At 41.6% G+C, this 24,756-nt stretch overlaps 1 protein-coding gene across 1 annotated transcript; it reads left to right on the forward strand.

Moving 5' to 3' along the window:
- The first annotated feature begins 6,995 nt into the window (after window positions 1-6,995).
- On the forward strand, window positions 6,996-23,709 carry HSP90AB1 (heat shock protein 90 alpha family class B member 1). The gene is made up of 12 exons (XM_032215377.1): window positions 6,996-7,103; window positions 8,930-9,076; window positions 10,943-11,149; window positions 12,208-12,367; window positions 13,170-13,303; window positions 14,923-15,246; window positions 16,698-16,863; window positions 20,032-20,222; window positions 20,574-20,721; window positions 21,697-21,965; window positions 22,098-22,431; window positions 23,125-23,709. Exons 2-12 carry the CDS (start codon window positions 8,930-8,932, stop codon window positions 23,232-23,234), a joined length of 2,190 nt encoding a protein of 729 aa, XP_032071268.1. The 5' UTR covers window positions 6,996-7,103; the 3' UTR covers window positions 23,235-23,709.
- Window positions 23,710-24,756: the final 1,047 nt, after the last annotated feature.

The following is a 24,756-nucleotide window of genomic DNA, read 5'->3' on the forward strand; positions in this document are numbered from 1 at the left end:
TTAATGCCTTTTTGGCAATGCTGTTACAGTGAGCTCTGGGGTTTAGATAGTTTAAGATGAGTACTCCTAGGTCCTTGACAATGTGAAGGTCATCTATGAGGTCATATCCCCCCAGCTTGTATTTGGTGTTCTGATTTTTGTTGCCAATGTATAAGACAGAGCATTTGTTAGTTGAGATTTGGAGTTGCCACTTGTTCGACCATTCTGACAACTAGTCAAGGTCGCTTTGTAGGGCAGCAGTATTGTCTTAATCTTTTTTAAAGCATTTAATGGAATACTTAGGAAGCAATTATATCTTGCAGCGTTATTTGCCTTACAGAGGACAGGTGTCCACATAAGGATGACTGGTCCTCTGATTATTTTATTGGCCCCAAGCATTTATTGTTTTTCTGCATAGCATAAAAAGGGCATTGTCTCTGCAATAACACAGCGATACCAATGAAAATAAGCTAGCTAGTTGGAGCTCTATTAATTTCTTTAATGCAATTTTTTTTGGGCTTAATTTGTAGGGGGGGTGTTATATTAATATAAACAAGAATATAATAAATTGAAGGATATCCGTGAAAACAGTTAACCTCACAATTTCACACACTAGAGGTGGGTTGCTCCCAGTTCGGTCTGGATCAGGTGAACTGGTAGTAGTGGCGGGAGGCTCCGCCCACCCACCTAGATATTTCTGTGCATGCGCAGAAGTGTTGCACACTCACAAGAGAACCGGTAGTAAAAAAAAATGGAAAGCCACCACTGTCACACACCTGTTGTCATAGCCAGGTCTTGAGGGACCTTTGAAAGCTCAGGAGATAATGGGCCAAACTAATCTTTGGGGAGAAAAGATTCCATAATGTGGGCACCGCAGCAGGAGAGGCTTGTTTCATTGGGCCTGCCAAATGCAGCTCCCCAGAGACTATAAGCTGTAACATGCCTATTGGGTTGGATCTGCTGGGATGGGCAAATAAAACCAGGAAAGAGGCAGTCCCTCAAATAAGCATGATATATAAAGAAAAATTGGCTGTAAATATGTTGGTCTATTATGTGACAGTGAACTTAAACATGAGTTTGGTTTAACCATTTTCTGTTTATCCAACCAAAATATTTGAAATTTAGAGTATTGATCCTGAGGCTATTGCTATTTCACAAGTTGCGCGCCTGTTAATGCTGTAATCAGAAAACTGGCACAAAATCCCTTTCACCAGCTCCTTTTCCTGTCATTTCCTGGCAAGAGAGAAAGGGGGAGAAAAGCTGTTCCCTCCCCCTTTTCATGTTCATCATCACAACCTTCCACTAGGTGTCAGCATTGGAAAATGCAATCATTCCTCTCCTTAAAAGTGTGGCATGGCAGACTCTGACAGTCTTTTAACACATTCAAGTTGCCCAAATGACAGGTTGCTACTGCAGAAATACTCCACAGGGGGTAACTTGTTGCTTGAGCTACTTCTGGACCTGGGTCTCCTGGTCCCCGGAAAGCCCAAAGGACTAGTACGCCTAGGCCCAGAAGCTGCTTGTCTGGTGGAATAGAGGCAGGGTGTGGAATGATGCTGCTAACAGTCCACCCACCAAGCAGCTACTGAGCACTTTTGGATAGCACTTTACTGGGCTTAAAAGGTTTATTCTATCCTCACTGTAACCTTCCAAGGGGGTAATCAACCACGTGTGGTTGCAGCATATAGTAGTATCTCAAGGAGTAAACAAAATGCCAAGGGGATGCAGTGGCTTAGTGGCTAAGACAGCTTGTTGATCAGAAAGGTCAGCAGTTTGGTGGTTCAAATCCCTAGTGTCGGGTAATGGAGTGAACTCCCGTTACTTGTCCCAATTTCTGCCAACCTAGCAGTTCGAAAGCACGTACAAATATAAGTAGAAAAATAGGAACCACCTTTGGTGGGAATGTAACAGTGCTCTGTGTGCCTTCCGCATTTACTCATGACTATGGAGATGTCTTCGGACAGCGCTGGCTTTTATAGCAATAGCAATAGCAGTTAGACTTATATACCGCTTCATAGGGCTTTCAGCCCTCTCTAAGCGATTTACAGAGTCAGCATATTGCCCCCAACAACAATCCGGGTCCTCATTTTACCCACCTCGGAAGGATGGAAGGCTGAGTCAACCCTGAGCCAGTGAGATTTGAACTGCAGAACTGCAGTCAGCTGAAGTAGCCTGCAGTGCTACATTTAACCACTGCGCCACCTCGGCTCTTTTCTGCTTTGAAACAGATGAGCACAGCCCCCTAGAGTTGGGAATGAGTAGCACATATGTGTGAGGGGAATCTTTACCTTTACCTAGGCAAAATGCCATCTCTTCACTGCCTTTACATGACAAGCAGTTCAAAGCTGCTATCGGATTATCTGCTATAATACATGAATTTCTTGGAACTATTCAGTGTCATGGTGATACCATGCCTTTATAGGAAGCAGTTTCCAAGATACACGTTGTAGAGTTCCTGAGAGGCCCAAGACATCTTGCAAAGCATGAGAAGGCATTGTCTGAAGGAGTCCAGCGCCAATGGAAATAGCCATGGAAGGCAATTAGCAAAGAAGGAGAATGATGTGTGGCCACAAAAGTATACACTGTTTTCTTCTAGTCACGAGTATCTTTTCCCTTTATAATAGGGTGATTATTTCTTCTGCTTCAACAGGTGAGATGTTCTTGCCTTTGCCTCCCAGGAAAGTGGATTTCACCCAGCTTTTAATTTTTAACCCAGAGTAGCTTGCTTTACCTACTGAAATTGCTTTTCCTGCTATGGTTAAATTGTAACACAGAGCCCTGTTCCTGTGGGCATCTGGCCACACTAATGAGGCATGCAATGAAGATAATCCAGGATACTTAACAACTAGGCATACAACCGTTGCCAACCACCACAGTTACAAGCAGAATTTAATGGGCATATTTTCACTTCCAGGACATGTGGCATCTCAGGGGAGGCAGAGCAACCTCTTGAGGTTCAGAGGGAAAGGCCAGAGTGCTGTGAATTCCTACCTAGTTTTCCCAAGCTTTGGAAGCTCCTGAGCCAGCCTGATATTAGAGCCTGACTAATAAGCTGCTCCAAGCACTTAGGACTATGATGGCAAACCTATGACACATGTGCCAGAGGTGGCACGCAGAGCCCTCTGTCGGCATGTGTGCTGTTGCCAGCTGCTCTTTTGGCCAGCTGGTCTTTGTGGGCATTGGAGTGGCACAAAATGGCCTGAAAATGGCCCAAAAAACTGCCTGAAAACAGTCAAAAAACGGAGCTGAGTTCAATGTAGAGATATTTTAGACTGTGATTGTCCAAAAGTTATACCACGTATGGTCTTTGGGAAGTCGGGGGGAGGGAAGGGAGGTGGGGATTTAGGGGGAGGGGGGAGGGGGGAAATTCAATATGTGTTAAATTCCATGATTGCATTTGTATACTGTGGCTTTTCAATGTTAGTGCGAAAATAGAACAAACCGAATATACTGGAAGATAATAGAAATATACCGAAGGAAAGAGTCGAGTGAAAGAAGAAGGAGGGTGGAGAGGGTGAGAGAGAGGAGGAGGAGAAGGGAGGGAGGGAATGGATTAGAGGGAGTGACAGGGTTAGGATTAGAAAGAAGGGGAGGGGAAGTAGGCGTAGAGGGGTGTGTGAGAAGGAAGAATGAAAGTTGGAGGGGGTTGAAAGAGGGTGTATGGTGGGCCAAGGTGGTATATTGGGTTTGTATTGTAGAGGGCATTTTCTATATAAGTGAAGGCCGTGTTTATTACTCAATGTTATATGCCCTGATCAAGCACAGTAAATATGTGATTGTATAGAATGAAAACATAATAAAATATATATATAATAAAAAAAAAACAGTCAAAAAACTAGGATGCACGCTGGCCAGCTGGTCTTTGGTTTTCCAGTGCTCTGGCGGGCGCATGAACGTGGGTTCCAGTTTGGGCACTCAGTGCAGAAAAGCTTTGCCATCACTGACTTAGGCATTGCAATGCAATTCCCTGTTTAAGAGACAGGAACAAGAAGTGGGTTATTGTTCCTCACTTTTGTCCCTTTATTTTATGGCTCAGGTTGACATCCAGTTGTTACTGGCAGGGCTACAAGATAAAGAGGGGGCAGACGGCAGCATCCCATTGAACCTCAAGACAGGCGAGGTTGGGAAATGAAGCGCCTGTCTCTTTCCCTAGAATGCAGGAGGATCTCTTGCCCTGCCGACCGTTGACACCCTTCTGGCTTTTGCAACATCAGATGGACGGGCGATGCAAATGGAAAGCTCCCTAGTGGATGCATCCACCTAGGCATCAAATGAGGAAGACAGATGAAGTTAGAGCTCCCTCTAGTGGCAATAACGGGACTTTCAGGCTCTCGTGGGAAGGGCGGGGGAAAGGGCGGGAAGGGAAAAGAAGCCGACTGTCGAAACCAGCAAGGCGGGAGACTTCGCGCAGAAACTAAGGTCTCATCACCGCCCAGCCACCATACTGTCTCCCTGCGCTATCGTGAGAAGGCTCTGCGAAAATAGTCCTCGACGGCCTCCCTGGGCTGAAACACGTCAATCAAAGCCGTTTGAGGACCCTCCCGGAGGGAACCAACCGAGCCGTAGGAAGAGCCGAGAGAAGGTTTGCGCGGAATCCAAAGGCAAGAACGAGCGAACGTCTCTGAATGTGCGTGCACAAGTGCTTTCTCCAGCGAGATCTCTGACGTCTGGAAGTGCTCGGGGCCAAGTTTTTCCAATCAAAATGGTTGGGATTGAAGAGCGAAAGATTGTCTCTCTTCCATCGCCCCTTGAGCTGTTACTCATGCAAGCCCCATTTTAGATCCCATTTCAACCCCCGCCAAGTCGCCATCACTGCAGAACATCACGAAGAGGAGACAGGAGAAAGCGCTGAACCTGAACGTCTCCGCCCTCCGCCCATTCGCTTTCACTTAAAAGGGAAAGATCGGTGGATCCCACAATACCACGAGATTTTTAAAAACCCACCTTTAGATTACAATGATGAGCATTAAACACAGACTCGGAGCCATTCCATGGACCCCGTCGTAAACATTTTCAACCTGCTTTATTGTTTTTAATCCAATTTCTCTATGATACAACTGTAGAACTACTGGTGATTAAAAACAGAAATTCTGTAAACGTTTCAGCCTTTCAGATCTTCCAAGTTTTGGACTTTTGGAGAGATAGAAATGTTCATATTTCAATATTCCTTCCCCAACCATTTCTTTTAGATTTATTAAAATAAATATTAAAGGAGCTGGTATGGAGCATCTAATAGGCAAGGTGCTTGTATAAAAGCTCTATTTTATTACTCTTTTTAGAGACTTGAAGTATATCCATACATTTTTGCTAATGTGGGATCCTTGGTGCTTTCTGAGTTTGGTTGTTTTCTTGCAGATGTTTCATTAATAACTGCATAACATCATTGAAGACTGATGTTATCTAGATTAATAATGAAGTATTGGCAAGCAAAGGTGCTGAGCTATGGAATAGTCTCTTTTATTGGAAATTTAAGTTATTGCTGAGCAGATCTCCATCATCATTTGCTAACCAGGAATGGCTTATTGATTTCCTGCTGCTATTCTGCTGGTAGACAGGAAACTGATCTATAAGGTAACATTGTTAGGAAGGGCAATTATATCTGTCATGAATTGTTACAGCTGGTTACAAACACTGGAGAAAAGTTGGAGTTTAACGTTACAAATCATAACGTTGTATGGGAATGGGACAGATCTTCAAGTGCAGCACATTTAATCTTTCTGGCCTGACTGCAGAAAGGCTGAAGGCTGTTGGAAACTTGGAATGATGGTGGCTAAGATTTTCTGGTCTGTTTTGGTTTGTGGGAAGAGTTTTAAGAGGGTTGGTTGAAACAATGTAACTGGGGTCCCATTGTGGCTGGCCCATAACTCCTGCTCTGATGTCAAAAACCAACCCAAAGGAGGCGGGTTGAGATTTTTAAGGGTATTTATGCATCTATAAGGTTTAAGAAACCACATTTGCCCTTAAAATTTCGTTTAAAAAAATAGGTTGACTCTGGATGTTTGAAACTATCACAAAATGCTCAATTCTGACACCCAGGTTTCTAAGCCTTTAAATTGCCAATCAAGTCTACTTAGCAACAAATAAACCCACATATATTCCTTCAGTGTTTGGTTCATAAATTATTTGCCTTAAATTAGAACAAAGCTTCCATTCATAACCTCTCTTTAATTCAAATGTTTTCATACCAGGTGGATTTTATATATTATAGATCATGGAATTGTATATGGGAATAATACTGTAGAGATATTGTGGTATGTAAGACATTTGGGGGGGTGGTGGAATAAAGGAAGAGTACACTATAATTTCATTTTGGGCATTATTTTAAAATATATTGCAATTGCAATACTTAAGACAGGGTTTGCATAGGATACTGCAAGCTAGTCACTTACATTTCAGCTTAGTATTTTAGGTAAACCCAGTCCACTAAATCAGTTTATAGTTCAGTGTATTTATGTAAACTGAAACATTTGGGTTAAACACCAGTAGCATGCATGTTGTACAAACCTAGCTTTTAAGTGCCTTGTTTTCTGGGAAACATCCCCATATTATTTTCAAATAAAAACATGTGTTGTTAACCTATTAATCCATCAATCAAAGCAACTTGAAGGAGAATAAAAATCAGGCTTTAAAAAGCTATTAATGTGAGCCCTTATAAAAAGTGGGGATAGTGTGTGCCAACAGAAAAACAGCATTTGCACCAGATACATCCATCACTCACCCAAACAGAGAAAAAATAAATAAATACTGGGATGCAAATGGACTCATGCTTTGTAGGCTATGGAAACATTTGCTTCTCAGCGTATAAAACAACTAGGTGGTTGTTAAAAGAGATTAGGAGAACCCTTGACAATCCAATGAAAGGATTTCTTCCATTATTAGATAAGGGATGGCATCATTTCAAAGCCGAGAACAAAGGCAGCCCACAGCAACAGCGCCATCAGAGGGTGCTGTCGATCTCGGAAGAGGCCCTTTTAAGGCGGATGGAGCAAAGACCCGAAGGATTGCGGGATCAGCCTCTATAAAGGGCCGAGGGAAGCGACGACAGTTCCTCTCCGGGCTGCGCCGCTCTCCCTGTCGGAAGGTCACGCCGTGCTCCAGGCTCGTCTCTCCCGCCGTCGATCAAAGTAAGCGGTCTCCTCCAGCCAGAAATGGAAAGTCGAAGATTCTCTTCCCGTTTCTACATGGAAACGGGCTGGAAAAGTCTCGCCTCTCTCTCTCTGCTTCGCTGCCGCCTCTGGCGCAGTAAAGACCGACGAGGAGGAGGCCGGGTCCCCCGGGCCACGTGCTTCCCGGGCGAGCCGAGCGCCTGGGCCTCCGGGTCTCTTACCAACGCCCGGGTCTCAGTTCGCGGGGCTCGCCGGCGCTTAAGACCCCTATTCGGGTTAATTCACGGCGTGGCCGCGGGGGAGGGGGGTATAAGGCTTAGCCAGGCGGGCAAAGCCTTGTGGCGGTGCGTGCACTGCGCCAGGCCTGCCTGCCCGCTCCTCCTCCCCCCCCCCCACACCGCGCTAGCATGCCATGCTTGAGTGTCGAGCCTCGGATTAGCTTCCGCTCACCGGCTTGGTTTACCATTATCCGCCACCTGGCGAGCAAGGCGAATCCCGCGTCTGGCGCTGCGCCTTCCTCGAGTATCCCGCACTCCTCGGCATTGCAAAAGGGCCGCTTTCGTTTCTGTCCCTCGCGAGTTGTAAATAGGTTGGCATCCAGCCTTAACTCCGCTCTAATGCCCACCGCTCTAATGCCCGAAACATGCACACATACGTACATACGTGCGTGTGTTTCGGGCATTAGAGCAGCATCTCTGAATTAAGGTTGGATGCCAACATGGATGGATCTGAAAAAATAGATAGACCAAAAGAAAAATAGATAGATAGATAGATTAGATAGATAGATGATATATTTTATTTATCTATTTTTTATCTGGGTCTAACGGCTGGGATTGTTGCTGTTTTCGCTCATATCCGTGGAAATTTCAGCGGGATTAGAATTGAGTCAAAAGAACAAAGAAAAAAAAGCGGAGGTGGATCTCCGGGTAGCGTTGCAAAACGTGTTACGAGGCTTCATTTTGGAACCATGATCTCTTTAAACCAAGAAATAATCCTGGCTATAAATCCTTGGGTTTTTTTTTGGGGGGGGGGGTAGGATGAAGGAATCACAATGTGTTAAATCTAGATTTAAGCTGTGGTGATGTAATGGAATGTGTGGATGACCTTGGGGAAAGAGTGAAAGTGATGCTGTTTATTGAGAAGCAAGCAGGCAAGAGAGGCAGGAAATAAAATAAATGCTATAAAACAAAATTTTAATGGTAGTAGTTTAATGGTCAGAGAACGAAATTTAGGAAGGATTGTCCTAGGTTCAAGCAATTAAAAGGTGGTTGTAGGAAGTTTGTACTTTCAGACTCGCAGATTATGTTCATATGGCCTTACAGAAAGTGGAATTAGTTTTATCTAATCCCATTACCTGTCTGTTTTACCTGGGAGGGCTGACATTTTATCTGGAACTCCAGATTTCCGATGTTCTGGCTTAGTAAAGATGTAACAGAGCTAAAAATGCATTATGCTCATTACTAGAAGTAATTTTCTAGGGACCTGGAGGAGATGGGAGAATGAGCAGGGTTATGCTTTGTGCTGGAGAGCACTGCTGCCATCTAGTAGTAGGATTCATTTTTTTAAATAGGTATACCCGGTAAGGAGGAAGAAGGCATGCCGTTTGCCCCCCCCCCCCCAGCCATTCACTTCTTTATTTTCAGCAACCTGTGGCTATTAAGCTAGGTCTGAAATACAAGCCTGTCATAATTTCAGTCCTCCATCTTTAAAGGCAAGCAATGCTAGAGATTTCTCTTGCAAGGTAGTTGGCTGTTACAATCTACGATGTAAGATGCAACTTTCAGCATTCTGTAAAAAGGTATATGCCCATTACAAAGGATGTGAACTCTTGAGTTGTTTTCCAGATGCCTGAAGAAATCCAGCATGGTGAAGAGGATGTGGAAACATTTGCCTTCCAGGCAGAGATCGCCCAGCTTATGTCCCTGATCATCAATACTTTCTACTCCAACAAGGAAATCTTTATGCGGGAGATAATTTCCAATGCCTCTGATGTGAGTATAGAGACTTGGAGCTAGGGCAGAGGAAAAGTAGAGGGCAAGAGTGCAGGGAAATTGGTAATATTTGGAGTGGATTGAGTAAAACTAAAATTTAAATCACATCTCCTTGTAGTCCTTTGCCCTGAAATTTCAAGAGATAGGAATTAAATCCAACCAATGTAGAAGACACCAGTTTGAAAAAAAAAATATGACAAGTGACCTGGATAACATCGTAGTATAAAACCCAACTGTAATAGCATGATGTTATATTTTGATTAATGGAATTCAAAACAGTTTTTAAAAAATAATGATCAGTGAATTTGATTAAAGAACAGTACTTCAGATTTAAGGAGTAAATCCAGTTCTTTAAGTCATGTTCTATTTCAATACTATTGGTAAAAAAAAATTGGCATTAGTAGAAAAAATTACAGGTAAACAAATGATGGATTTGGTAAGAAAAGGTGCAGAGTTCTAGTCCTCAATTGGGCTCAGCTTAATGACCAAGCAGATGTTAGAAGGGAAAGTAGAATTCCCTGTTGCTCCTCTGCCATAGGTTACTCATTCTTGTGAGTTCTTTTGCATGGCTGTTTCATATTCTTGTATACTTTTTTCTAAAACATAAGCACATTAATATTTGTTTTTGCTTTGATAGTACTAGAAAAGAGAGTTAATACTAGGTACAATAATTGCAAAAATTATTTGGTGTGTTACTTTTAGTAACAGAATTGAGCCTCCTAATGTTCCATGCTTTTTAATATGAAGGCATAAGGAAACATGGCTTTACCATAATGGAAGACAGACCAATTGTGTTGCTGAATGTCTGCCACTGGGCATAAAATCAAAGCTAAGATCATACAAATGGTCCATCTGTCTCTATGTTCTGTTCCTATTAGTAGCTAGCTATGTGCTAAGGCGGCTCAATTTTAGTCCTCCCTGATTTATCTCAGGTTGTATAACTTCAGGATCAATGCTCTATCTGAACTCTGAAAGTCTTGAATGCAGTTCCTGGAATGCTTCAAAAGCTTGCTATTGAATTACAATGTTGACCATATTAAATGCAGGGAGAGTAATCTTAATATTCCTATTTTAATTAAAATACCTTTTCATTAAGTCAGCATAATATTACCTTGGCTGTAACCACTTGCCTGTTCTAGCCCTTCCTGTTTGAAATATGATTTCCAGCTTTCAATATAAAGTCAAGCTCATTAGGGGCATATTACCTAAGACTCCCCTCTATCCTATTTTTGATTTATAAGTAGCTGTGTATCAGCTGCCCTCCCTGCCATGCTTCTGTGAACATGGCTTTATTGAGTGGTAATTACCGGTGAACCTTGGTAAATTCCTTTAAGCCAAGATCATCACTTCATTTTTTATGGTTGCAGATTTCACAATTTCAAGTCCATGCATGTTTTTTTTTGTTTGACACTCACTGAGATCATCTAATTGGTTGTACTATACGAGAGGAGGTATGAAGTACAGGAGAATATCAGTCTTACTTTAAAAAAAAAAACAATATGGTGTCCCCCTTTGTTTCTAGAGCCTAATAAAGCTGAGTTAGATTATGATTATATATTCAGTGACTAAGAATGAGCACCATTAAATCCAGAGGGTTGCCTTTATGACTGGGAATTAAAATTGTACTAAAATATATCTTACTCACAGTTAAGTTTCTCTAGAGTATGCACATGAGTCCTTTTGCTGTTCGCAACAGACATATGCTTTGGAGTAGGTTTGTGGGTGTGTTTTTTTTCCTTTTTAAGGTTTCAAACCAATCTTTTGTTTCCTGGACTTCATTTCTTTAAAACTAGAGGTAATATAGATCCTTGAATTATGGTTGAAGCTTGACAGAATCCACAAAACATACAATTTTTAACCTTCTAGGCTTTGGACAAGATCCGCTATGAGAGTCTAACAGATCCTTCAAAGCTGGAAAGTGGCAAGGAGTTGAAAATAGATATCATCCCCAATCCCCAAGACCGTACCCTTACGCTGGTGGACACTGGCATTGGAATGACAAAGGCAGACCTTGTCAACAATCTGGGCACTATTGCCAAATCTGGCACAAAAGCCTTCATGGAAGCATTGCAGGTGAGTGGCTTCAATCTAGACTTTTGGAAATGCTTAGGGTCTTCACATGGCTATGAAGTTCTGACATCAAAGTTCTTTCATAATGTGGTCAATTTGTCATAAATATATATATCCTCAAAATTGAGTAGTGCATGATCTAGAGGTGAAGATGCCTCCCACTTGGAAGGTTGAGAGTCCAATCCTAGCAGTGACAGATGTTTCTCTATCAGGCACAAAGAGAAAATATCTGTTGCAAACACTGCATAGGTGTGAGGAAGGGCCAGTAAATGCTCAGCTTCATTTAGTTGCCCTGATTCCACCCTGATAAAAGGAATTAGAGTTTAAAAATGTATAACTTCAAACTTGGTGGTCAGCTGAATTCCTTTGGTGATGGGGTGTATCTTCTGTAGATAGGAACTGACTGTGGAGAAGGGCATTTGCTGAAAGAGACAAAGTTGTCTGGTGAGGATTGTCAGAGCTTCATGTTTATAGAGTAGAGGCCAAACTAGCAGGAGCATCAAAATAGGAGTCTTGAGTACTAGCAAGAAAAGTTGTGAATAAGATAATTCACCTTAAGCAAAATAACATCATGGACATGATTTATTCTACTGGAAAGGGGTTCTTGGATCCCTTTGACTGACTGAGATACTGTTTTGTCTTGTCTGTGTACTTGAAAACCTGACCAAGGCATTTCCAGGAAATTTGCTTTAAAAATAAATAAGGCATGACCTAAGAATCTAGTAGTGGCATGGAGTCTGTGAAATAGTTACAGGGGTATCAGCTTCCCAGGGTCATGTATGTGAAGAAGGTAACTATGCAAATTGAATAAATAAAATCAAAACCAAACATTACAAAAAATGGAATCCTATGTTCAAGATGTACTTTCTATATGCATAGAATGTAGCCGGAGTTATAACCCACTCTTACTTGGCGATGCTAAATTTACCATAAGGTGTAGCTGAGCTGAATTTCCTATGGATAAAACATGCTTTTGTTGCTATATCAATGCCTTTGTTTGTAATCTGGTATGGTAGAAGTTACTGTTGCCTGTTATACATGTTGCATCCCTTGTTTTTTAGGCTGGCGCAGACATCTCCATGATTGGGCAGTTTGGTGTGGGATTTTACTCTGCTTATCTTGTGGCCGAGAAGGTTGTGGTCATCTCCAAGCATAATGATGATGAGCAATATGCTTGGGAGTCATCTGCAGGAGGCTCCTTCACTGTTCGGATTGATCATGGTACATAGTGCTCTTGCAAAACATTTGCCATCTATATAAAGAGTGATGGGGGAGGGGGAGGAGGTTGAACCAGGGTTTTTAGTTGCTCCAAAGTAGCAGGCAGATTATGACAGCCTGTTCATTACTTGCTGCTTCATTCATTGTGGTTCCAGGACCGCTAAGGAACAGGGATGAAGTGGTAAACATTAGACAATGGGATATTTTTAATATTTTAAAAAATGGTGGAGCTACATTTTTATTGTCCTTAACACAAACTTAATGCATAAAGTGATATTCATGATTCCACATCATTACTAGATTAAAATGGGTATATCTAAAACGGAAGACACAGCTTTTTCCTGTATCTTATTGGAATACGATGCGGTTATACCATGCCTTGCTTATTAACATTGTGGGACATACCTCTAACTGAAATCTTCATATACCCTGAGAAATTACCATACGTTTCATTGGATACCTTTACTCTTTTTTCATTTACATTTCCAATGTTAATTTCTTTTTTTCTTTTTTTTTGCTGCTGCAGCAGCAGCATTTTTCCCCCCTTAGGCAATATTGTGCTTTTCAGGAAGATTTCTTTTAAAATGCAGACTATATTTCTAGAAAGTTATACTTGGCAGTGCATATATTTTTGACAGGAGAGGAAACTTTGGTGCAAATTGTAATGTTGACTTTTGTTAGAAACACTCCCATTTCTTAAGTTCTGACCTGGATTTTTCAGTTTAGATTCTGAGGAAATAGCACAGGCCTCAAAACTCAATGCAGTATCTGGCCCTGGTAAAATGGCTCTCTTCGCTTGTTCTAGGTGAACCAATTGGCCGAGGCACGAAAGTGATCTTGCACCTAAAGGATGATCAGACAGAATATCTGGAGGAGCGCCGTATCAAGGAAGTTGTGAAGAAACACTCACAGTTCATCGGATACCCCATCACCCTCTATGTACGTATTGGGGAGCAACAGGTCTGATAATAAATGGCCTTGCTGCTTCTAGCTCTTCACTACAGCTAATTTCACATTCCTGCTTCTGGGGAAATAACTTTCTGAACACTCCCAAGGTTGGGAATCTCTTTTTTCCCATGGTAGCATTTGGGTTTCACCACATTCCCAAAACATGTTTTGAAAGTAAGTCAGTGCAAGAAGAACATTGATTAATCTTGGGGGGGGGGGGGGTGTGATCAGAATTGTGAAAGGTTTTTCAACCAGGTTTTTTGAAAAACAGTTAAAGAGTTTTGCCTGGAGAAAAAGAGAAAAGAAGGAAAGAGGGGTAATAGGCTTTAAATATCTGAAGGGCTGTCCTGCACACAGAGCAAGCAGATTTAGTCACCAGAAGTGGAAACAATGGGTGAGAATTGGAGAGAAAGAGGTTTTGGCTGAAGTTTGAAGAAGCATCCTAATGCTAATGCAAAGAGTTACAGGTAGTCCTTGACAACAATCATTTGATCGGCACTTAGCTTGCCTGTTTCCAACAAGCAAATGGATTCAGACAAGTATGATATGTTTTCTGAGCTTGGACAGGTTTAACTTGATACCTGGTGGGTAAAAGTGACATTTCCAGATTTACTCAAATATGGCCAACATTATAACAAACCTGATGAAGTCAAAACGATGGCATACACACAGTGATGTCATCATGTATGTGTTGTCATCCCACACATACTGCTCCGGAGCATCTTGTATGATTTTGTAACAAAGAATTCTTTTGCCTGTGATAAAAGTCTTATTTTAATTAATAACCATAAATAATTATAATTAATGCATCATAAAAGCATCTTTGGGACAACCATGACCTGGATGACTCAGAATCACCTTGGTCCTCTACTTACAACCACAATTAAGCTCAAAATATATGTTGTTAAGTGAGAAATTTCTTAAGTGAGTTTGCTCCATTTTCTGACTTCTCACCAGATTTCTAAGTGAATCACTGCAGTTCTTAAATTAGTAACAGGGTGTTAAGTGAATCTGGTTTCCCCCGTTGACTTTGCTTGTAAGAAGGTCGCAAAAGGTTGATCACATGACCTTGGGATATAGCAATGGTCGTAAATATGAGTCAGTTGTCAAGCATCCGAATGTAAATCAGGTGACCCCAGGGATGCTGCCACAGTCATAAGTGGGAACAATGGTTAAAAGTCATTTTCTTTCAGTGCCGTTGTAACTTTGTACAGTCACTAAATGAATTGTTGTAAGTCAAGGACTACGTTATCAATTACCAATTGTTCTGAAAAGCTACAATAGAAATGTGTTAAACACTGTGCTTGGGTTTAATGGCAAATGAAGGGTAAAAGGTATGCTACTTCATGAAGTTGCATGCAGGTGTTAACACTCAAGAGCATTGTTTGGTTTTGTCTTTAATCCAAAGTTGGACTCGCACACTTTAAAACAGGCAGCAGAAATCCTCAAAGATCCCTTAGAAAACAAACTTGGAGCTCTTGAACGTCCTAAGGAAAGGACTTGCCTCATTTTCTGAGCGCCTGCAGTAGACTTGATGGGAAGGAGGCTGCATCTGCCAGTCCTTCATTTTATCCGGCAGACCTTAGTAACGCTTTTCCTTGCCTTTGTAGATGGAAAAGGAGCGGGACAAGGAGATCAGCGACGATGAGGCTGAGGAGGAAGAGGAGAAGAAAGCTGAGAAGGAGGAGGAAGAGGAAGCCCCCAAAGATGAAGAGAAGCCCAAGATTGAGGATGTGGGTTCCGATGAGGAGGAGGAGGAAAGCGGCAAGAGCAAAAAGAAGACCAAGAAGATCAAAGAGAAGTATATTGACCGAGAAGAGCTGAACAAGACCAAGCCCATCTGGACCCGCAACCCTGATGATATCACCCAGGAGGAATACGGCGAGTTCTACAAGAGCCTCACTAATGACTGGGAAGACCACTTGGCAGTCAAGGTGAGTGACTGGGGCGATGAGAGGGAGAACTGATCTGGAGGTCCATCTGACTTTTGCAATCAGCAGAAAGAGGTCCAAATGGCAGCTGCTGGGCTTCTTTAGAACTGACCATGCTTAATGTTACTGTTTACAATTGCCTGGTTAGAGCCCTGAATCCTGACACATTGTTTTGCTTGTTACAGAATATCTTTCACATTTCCCCCCCCCCCCCTTAAGGCAGCTCTCACCAGTACACAACTTTTAGCTTCTTTTTTCTTGCACCTGCTTTCTCTGACTGTTGCAGCAGAGAATATTTCAAGGTGTTCCTTAACCGTTGGCTAATTGTTCCGTGATGAAACTGTTAAAGGCAGTTCCCCCTGCGAAGGGAAAACTTCAGTTCACGCCTGGCATGAAAAATAACCAGTCAATATAAGACCCTGCCTCAAGATTAGATAAATGGAAATAATGGGAACTGCAGCATACCGTGAACGTTATTGTCCCTTGTGTCAGTTTTTCCGTAAGATGATATTTAGCATAGTGCAAGTGTGGGCGGAGGAGAGAATGAGGCTTCCTCTTTCTTTTGCTTGCTTGGCCCCGTTAAAGTCAAATTTAGAAGATAATATTGAAAATGAGGTCTGTCTCTGGTGATTGCTTTCAGTATTTGAACAAGATTCTGTCCTTTTCTGACCTTCAGGAAGAGTTGGGAGTTTTCTGCTAGTGTACAAGGAATTTTTTCTGACACAAGTTCGTTTCAAAACTCATAATTTTTTTCTTATTTCAGGAGATTTCCCCACAAATATCTTCCCAGTTTAGGGCAAAGGCCAGAATGCAACAGCTGAAGTAATTTCTCAGTTTGCCCAATTAATGGCTGGATTGAGAGAGCTATGCTGGTTTCCATTTAGCTTTGGGTAATTCAAAGTCCGGGTTCTTTAAAACCTTACATGATGCAGGACCTGCATATCGGTGGAATCAGTTTCTCCCACAGTTTCTGCCAAGATCTTGGGAGAGGCCCCCTTCAAGTCTCTTCATATTGCCATAATTGAGGGGGGGACATGCTGTTTCTAGTGGCACCCCTGTCTTTTGGAGGAGTACACAGCCCGAGGTTAAGTCAATAGCAACCCTGCTGGCATCCAGGAAAAAGCTGCCAAGAGCTGGCTGTTCTAGAAAGCCTTTGCGAATTGATGGTGGTAATTGTCATAATTGCATTGCCTCTAGGGTGTTAATGGATGTGGGATGGTTTGCTGACGTTTGCGGCAATGAGTTTTGCTGCGTTTCCTTTGTGCTCTATGTTTTATTTTTGTGTTATTAGTAAGCCACTTAAAACCATTTTTGGAACAGAGCAGCAAATACATTGCAGAAAGGGAAGAACAAAATGTGTTTTTTATGGTCAAGGATGGCTCGCTTCTTAGCGGATGTTAATCGGAAATTAGTCAGGGGCTCATGGGCTTTCTTGTTCTCCCCAATCTTCCCAGCATTTCTCTGTGGAGGGGCAGCTGGAGTTCCGGGCGCTTCTCTTCATCCCCCGTCGGGCCCCATTTGACCTTTTTGAAAACAAGAAGAAAAAGAACAACATCAAACTCTACGTCAGGAGGGTCTTTATCATGGACAGCTGTGATGAACTCATCCCAGAATATTTGAGTAAGTCCTGCAGCCTTCCTGCATTTTTTTTTTCAGCTAGAATGACAAGCTGCTTAATTAGCCTTTGGCTGACTAATCTGCATTTACAATCCTCCTGTTCCGATAACATGCTTCATTCAGTCATCCGCTAATCCAATCTGAACTGGTTTTGGCAACAGACAGTGACAGTAATCAGACTCAAAATCACCATTTTGGGAATACAGGTACGACTTATGACAACAATGGAGCTCGAAATTTCTGTTGCTAAGTGAGACAGTGGCTAAGTGACTTTTGCTCCCATTTTACATCCTTTCTTTCCACAGTTAAGTGAACTAATACAAGTATCTCCAACCTTGGCAACTTTAAGCCTGGAGCTTTGCTGGCTGGGAAATTCTGGGAATCCTCCAGGCTTAAAGTTGCCAAGTTTGGAGACCCCTGGGGTAAATGGAAGGCTTGATTTTTCAGTCATTCTTTCTCAAGTTTTTCATTTGCTTGGAGACCTAGGTATGAAAACTGGTCTTTGGACTGCGTTCAAATATTTGACCTATTGTGGCTGTTTGGGGCTGTGTTTAGCTTCCCAAGTGTTCATTACCTGGGTCAGTTAATCCCTTTTTTGCAGTTCCCATTACACACTAGCCCTCCTCCCCAACTCAAATCATGTTGTGTTAATAGGGTTTACCCCTGGTTAATCCCATTAAATTAGAACTAGAACTAGACACCTCAACTGTCAAACAATTACAGGTAGTCCTCAACTTATATTTAGTGACTTCAAAGTTACAATGGCACTGAAAAAATTGACACGTCCATTTTTCACACTTATGAATGTTGTGGATGGTCAAGTGATCAAAATTCAAATGCTTGACTCACATTTGTGACGGTTGCAGTGTCTTGGGAACATGTGATCACTCTTTGCGGCCTTCTGCCAAACCAAGTCAGTGGAGAAACAAACCAGATTCACTTAACAACCGTGTTACTAACTTAACAACTGCAGTAATTCCCTAAACAACTGATAAGAAAGGTCGTAAAATGGGGCAAAAGTCAACAGAAATTTTGGGCTCAATTATGGTTGTAAGTCGAGAACCACCTTTACTGTACAAGGTTGGGCAGTTATAGTGGGCCATGTTTGACCTGTGGGATCATCTTTGCTCTGAAATGGAGACCATCTTAGTAGCAGTGATGGTTCATCCAAAAATTGGGTTTATGGCCAATGTCCTACTATTGAACTGCATTCCCTTCTTCTGCCAGCCCAGAGTTCTCTATAATGTATCATGTTTTCCTCTGATAAAACTGACAAGAGCAAGGAGAGGGCTGATTACTGTATTTTTCAGAGTATAAGACGCACCAAGGTTTTGAAGAGGCAAATTTTTAAAAAAGTAAATAGGTCTATAGAGAAATAGAGACGGAGAGAAAGAGAGAGAAATGCAGTAGGTAGGGAGAGAGAGAGTAGTTAGGTAGATAAGTAGACAAAGGAATAGGGAGACAGAGAAAAATAGAGAGAGAGAGAAATACAGTAGGTAGGTAGTGGGGGAGAGTGTGTGTGTGTAGGTAGGTAGGTTAGGTAGGTAGGTAGAGGGAGAGAGAGAAATACAGTAGATAGGGGGAGAGAGAGTAGATAGGTTGGTAGGAGAGAGGGAGAGAGAAATACAGTAGGTAAGTAGGTAGATGTTTCCAGGTGTATTTATCCATGTGCTGGAGAAGGAAATCACTGACAACCTGCAACACCTAAGATCTTGTTTCTGCTGGCACAGCACTTGATCAATCTAATTCTCATCAATCAGTTAAAGAGCTTTCCAAAAAAGAGTTGGGTGAGTTTGCACTCTGCAAACCTCCCAAAAATGGTCTTTTTTCGCAAAAACGGGCCTGTTTTTTTAAAAAAAGGCATGAATAGCCTGGGGGGGGGGGCTTGCAAAGTGCTCCTGGGAGGATGGGGGGGGCAAAAACAAGCAAAAACCTGTTTTTCCACAAAAACGGGCCCGTTTTTTGTCAAACAAATTGCATGCATAGCCTTGTGTAGGCTTGTAGAGTGCTGCTGGGAGGTAAAAAAACAGCCCGTTTTTTGCTCATTTCTTCCATTCCCAGCCCTCAGGAGCTCTCTGAAAGCCTCCATAAGGTTATGCACGGCCATTTTAGTGAAGGGGGTGGTGCTCCGGGAGGCAAAAATGCTGTATTCGATGTATAAGACGCACCCAGATTTTCAACCTCTTTTTTGAGGAAAAAGGTCTGTCTTATACTCCGAAAAATACAGTAGTTGAAGGGAGACAAAAAGGAGATTGGTTTTCTTTGCACATTCCTGTTTATCCACTATTTCTTCCAAAAAAGTGAAGTATAAATAGCAATAGCACTTAGACTTATATACTGCTTCACAGTGCTTTTACAGCCCTCTCTAAGTGGTTTACAGAGTCAATCTATAGCTCCCAACAATCTGGGTCCTCATTTTACCCACCTCAGAAGGATTGAAGACTGAGTCAACCTTGAGCCTGGTGAGATTCGATCTACCAAACTGCTGGCAGCTGGTGATCAGCAGAAGTAGCCTGCAGTACTGCACTCTAACCACTGTGCCACTGGCTCATATCCCTGAATTCCTTTTGCTTAAAAACATGTTTAGTGGGATGGGATAGATGAATTATCTGGCCTAACCTCTTTCCCAGTATCCGTGTCTGCAACAAATGTCGTAAGTAGCTTTGCTCTATAGGAGAAAGGAAGACATGTTGGGGTATTCAGGATGTTTTTAAACTGCCACCAATCTTAAGTCAGCTTGGCCAATGCGAAAGGACTGGGAGTTATTTAGAACAATCGGAATGCATTGCATGGCTTCCTCTGTAAGGATATCGGAAATGCCTTGGGAAGAAATAGGTCCAGGTGAATGGATCTAGGAGAATGAAAGCTGAAAATAAATCCAGGTGGAACAAAGCAAAAATTATTTGCATGTTTCTATAGCACATCATTGTTGGATGTGAAAGAGCTCTTCAGGGCATTAACAACTCGATCAGACATGAAATATGAACAAAGTGCACTTTAGAAGAAGGGACAATAAATATATGCATGGTATTTATACATATTCTCTTTCATCCTGCAATCATTGTAGGATGATTAAAAAATGTTCCATCAGTCTGTTCTTATCTAGATTATATCACTGCCACAGCTGTTTCCCCAACCCCCTGATTTTATTTATTTCTCTTCTAAACATAGACTTTATTCGAGGTGTAGTAGATTCTGAGGATCTTCCCTTGAACATCTCTCGTGAAATGCTACAGCAAAGCAAGATTCTCAAAGTGATTCGCAAGAACATTGTCAAGAAATGTCTGGAACTATTTGCAGAGTTGGCTGAAGACAAAGAGAACTACAAAAAATTCTATGAGGCCTTTTCCAAAAATCTGAAGGTGAGAGTTCTACCCCATCCATTGGGTAGCACAACAATTCAGAATATTTTTTTTAGTTTGTTTCCTAACTTAACTAGTTATTGAACTATGCTAGCTGTGAAACACACACAGCTAAGCTATTTAGGTAGGTATATTGGTTTTTTTTTAAAAAAATCCTTTTGTTTCTTACATAAAAAGAAAAGGATTTATAATCTCCACCTACCATTTTTGGTTCATTTCCATACTTAAATGAAAATTTTGATATGTATGGTATCAAGATTTGTCTTTTTAGTTTAAATTGCCCTGTTGCAATGGGGGTGGAGAGTCTATAAATCCTGGTATATAAATACATAAAAACTCATTCACTTTCAGCTGGGGATCCATGAAGATTCTGCCAACAGGAAACGTCTCTCAGAGCTCTTGCGCTATCACACTTCTCATTCTGGAGATGAGATGAACTCTCTCACAGAGTATGTGTCCCGAATGAAGGAGAACCAGAAGAACATTTATTACATCACAGGTGAGTGACAGTTCACTGGCCCTGACTGAGCATATCCCATGACAGGAATGCAGTTTGCCCTGAACAGCCATCTTATTCTTGATCTTAGCTTCAAGATTACATTGAATTTTCTAGGTTCTTTGGAAGCCTGTATTGTATTACCATCTCTACTGAAATATTGCCTTCCCTAGCTCTTATGGAGTGGCGTGGGAGGGCTGGGCTCATTCTCTAAACTGTAGGATTGCAGAAACCTGAATCTCTAAGCAGTTTTAATTTAAGTGTTTAAGGAAGTAGGCTTTTGAGAAGGGCTTGTGAATATTCATATTTTCATCCTCCTACAAATTCTATATGCCATATTCAAGTTCCAAAACCTCCCTTTTCAATGCATTTTTAAAAATGGTGATTCGCAGCCAGAATCTCCTTAAATTATGATATGTAATACATGCAAATTAAAATATGCAATATTAATGCACATAGAAAATGAAATTTGCATTCCAAACTCCTAAGGGTTTCTGCAGTTGGTTTACTCTGTGCTGAAATATTGGCTTCACGCCATTCAATAGTGGAACCCACAGTCAGTTTCAGTGTCTTGCTTAAAGCTACAAATACCTCTTAAACTTCTATGGCATCCAGTTTTATTATGAATTATTGATTCTATGGGTATTTCAAATAAATATTACAGAAATATGTTAAAATAGTAAATAGAAAAGTAAATGAAATACTTTTGGCATTGCTTTCTGGTACCACCAGTTTGGGAAATGCACCCTTTGACATTATAAAAGAGCTGGAATGCCCCCTTGCCTGATAGTAGTAGGATAGGAACAGTTGGTTACAATACTAAAGGACTTGGGGATGGTTTAATAACCAGAGAACCAATACACTTACAGTGGGCCATTTTATGGAAGCTAATATCTAAAAGGAAACTGTGCTGTGATATTATTGGAGGTCTACCTGTGTAACTGGAGATTTACCACTTCCACCTCTCTGGTACTGCAGGAGAGAGCAAAGAACAAGTGGCCAATTCTGCCTTTGTGGAACGTGTGAGAAAGCGTGGTTTTGAGGTGATATACATGACAGAGCCCATTGATGAGTATAGTGTTCAACAACTGAAGGAGTTTGACGGGAAGACATTGGTATCAGTCACCAAAGAAGGCCTGGAACTGCCAGAAGATGAAGATGAAAAGAAAAAGATGGAAGAGAACAAATCTAAATTTGAGAATCTTTGCAAATTAATGAAGGAAATACTGGAGAAGAAGGTTGAAAAGGTGAGATTGTCATGCTGTTGCCTTTTATTGTTGAGAGCATTGATGTCATTATGATGTCATTATTATGGTTGTTGGGAGCGTACCTGTGCCCCATCCCAGTACCATGACTTACAATTTGGCTTATCTTTCTAGGTGACGGTTTCAAACCGGCTAGTCTCTTCCCCCTGTTGCATTGTTACCAGCACCTATGGTTGGACAGCCAACATGGAGCGTATCATGAAGGCCCAGGCTCTACGAGATAACTCTACTATGGGCTACATGATGGCCAAGAAGCACCTGGAGATAAATCCTGATCACCCCATTGTAGAGACTTTGCGTCAAAAGGCTGAAGCAGACAAAAATGACAAGGCTGTCAAGGATCTAGTGGTACTTCTCTTTGAGACAGCATTACTTTCTTCGGGTTTCTCCCTGGAGGATCCACAGACCCACTCTAATCGAATCTATAGAATGATCAAGCTGGGATTAGGTGAGTTGCTAAAATCTCCTCAGGAATTTGATACTTATTTGAAGAGGGAAAACGTGCCTAGTGACTGCTTCACGATATTAGTGTTTTGCCCTGATGTTTTCACCTCAGAATAGTGGATCTTTGGCTTCAATGAAAACATACCTTTTTGATATGGGAACAGTATTCCTGGAAATCTTCCCATAAGTTTGTATTAACCTTTTAACAAGAAGAAATGTGTCCTGAAAGGGTAAATAAACTACATGGGGTGATCCACATAACACTGCAGTCTTTCACATTGGCTGGCTATGGCTATGAAGCACTGCCTGGAATCAGATACCAAACTCTGAAGCACCAAGAAAATATTTGTAGCCCTGATGCAAACTGGCAGTTTGAAATACCAGATGTTTACATACTCAGTAAGAGTAAGCGCCCTGCCTCAGATTCATTACACATGCACACACATTGCTGTACATACAAAAACCTACAATAAGGAGAAAACATTTGCCCATCTTCATGCTTAAATTGTAGAATAAACACTGATGCGTAAATATGATTTACTCAGATCTCTCAACATATCTAAATAACCATATAGATATTCATAGTGGGCTTTAGAGTTTTAGTATATTTGTATACCTTTAGCCATACTAAGGTCATGGATGTGTAGCGCTATTTCTAATTGGGCATGGCCTAAAATACTTAATACTTTCCTCCTAGGAATTGATGAAGAAGAAGTTCCTGTTGAAGAATCCATTTCTACTGTATCTGAAGAGATCCCTCCCCTGGAAGGAGAAGAGGATGCCTCACGCATGGAGGAGGTGGATTAAAGAGGAGGAGCTGATCTTCCCTCTTTCCTGCCTCCCTCTTTCCCTGTGCCATCACCTTGCTCAGGAACCCTGGCAGTACTAACTGCACCCTCAAGATGGTCTCTGTGTCTTTTATAAATGGTAACTAACGTGGCAGGCAGCCTTCCACATTTATTTGGTCTGTCTGCTTGTTCAAAAATGCTGCTTTAGGGGGAAAGGGTCAGTCTAATTGTTCAAAGGGTTTTTGCTCCCCTGTCCATGAAGATTTTGTTCTAGTTTTAGCTTGACCGCCAAACATCCATCCCACTATAGCTGAAGTAAACACCCAGAGAATGTCCTTCCCTCAAATATAGCAGTGAGACTCCCCCCTCCCCCCCCCCCAAATCTCTCGCTGCTGCCTGTTGTCTTGAGAAAGCAGGGACTTGCAATCTTGTTCACTGTGTATGGTTTTGTTCTACTGGAATTAAAATAAAGAAGAATATGGTTTACAATGAAATGGGCTTGTTGATTTCATTATTATGGTCAGTCGCACAGTCAGCCAGATGTTTAGACTGAATGTTATCAAGGAATTTAGGAAGAGCAGATGCTGTTTGATGGTATTAGAAGGTATTGTGGCAGGATGTAAACTGTTCCAAATAAAGATGCCTTTTGCAGTTGATGGATGGTGATTTGTTAGTGCTGATGGTGTTCGTGTTGCTCCAGACAACACCCAAGACATCTATTACTTTTTGTACAATCTTTGCTTTAGTTTACCACAGTCATTCTACTTCTATTTGCAGGTCTTTGTTATGATTGTCTCCAGTTTTTTCTGATCTATTTTGTTGCCTCCAGGTCAGCGTTCCCTATTACCACTCCACTGTCCACTATCAAGACTTTTGTGTCTTTCCTTATCAACAGTTGTTAAGTCTCGGGTGTTATGTGGCAGATGCTTGACTGCTTGAATTCTAAAACCCCAGAGCACTACAGTTTCTTCCATTTTCTATTTTGTGGTCCCACCAGTTCTACCTTGCAGGAAAATGAGATTTCTTGCAGACATTCCAATGCATCAGTGTTGCTACTTTGGCATGTCATTATTTATGGCCAGCTTGTGTGATTTTCTTGTAGCAGCTCACTAGGTGGTGCACTATTTCTTCAGCTTTTTTGTGGAGGTAGCATTGGTGTCTTCTTAATTCTGGCATTGCATGCATTTCTGCTTAAGGCTTGGTTTTGTGAAGCCAGAATTAATTAGCCTGTTTCTTCATCGTAACTGCTTTTAGCCATTACCTGGTCTTGTCATTTGCTTTGCCTGCTATTTTTTTAATATATTAGCCATATAATACTTTACCTTGCGATGTCTCTTTTATTATTCTTAATTTGATCTTTCTTCTAATCTAGTTTAGTCTCTTTGGTATTCAGTCAGACTTCATGGCTTCAATGCATCATTTTATTTTTTTGCAATTAGCTTCAATGCATCTTTTTCAGTGTTCTTCAAATTTTCTTCCAATGCACTACTTTCTTTTTCAACCATCTGGTGTACTTGCAACATTCCATGCCCAACTATTGT

Source organism: Thamnophis elegans, chromosome 4 (genome assembly GCF_009769535.1).
Source record: "Thamnophis elegans isolate rThaEle1 chromosome 4, rThaEle1.pri, whole genome shotgun sequence".
Classification (NCBI taxonomy): domain Eukaryota; kingdom Metazoa; phylum Chordata; class Lepidosauria; order Squamata; family Colubridae; genus Thamnophis; species Thamnophis elegans.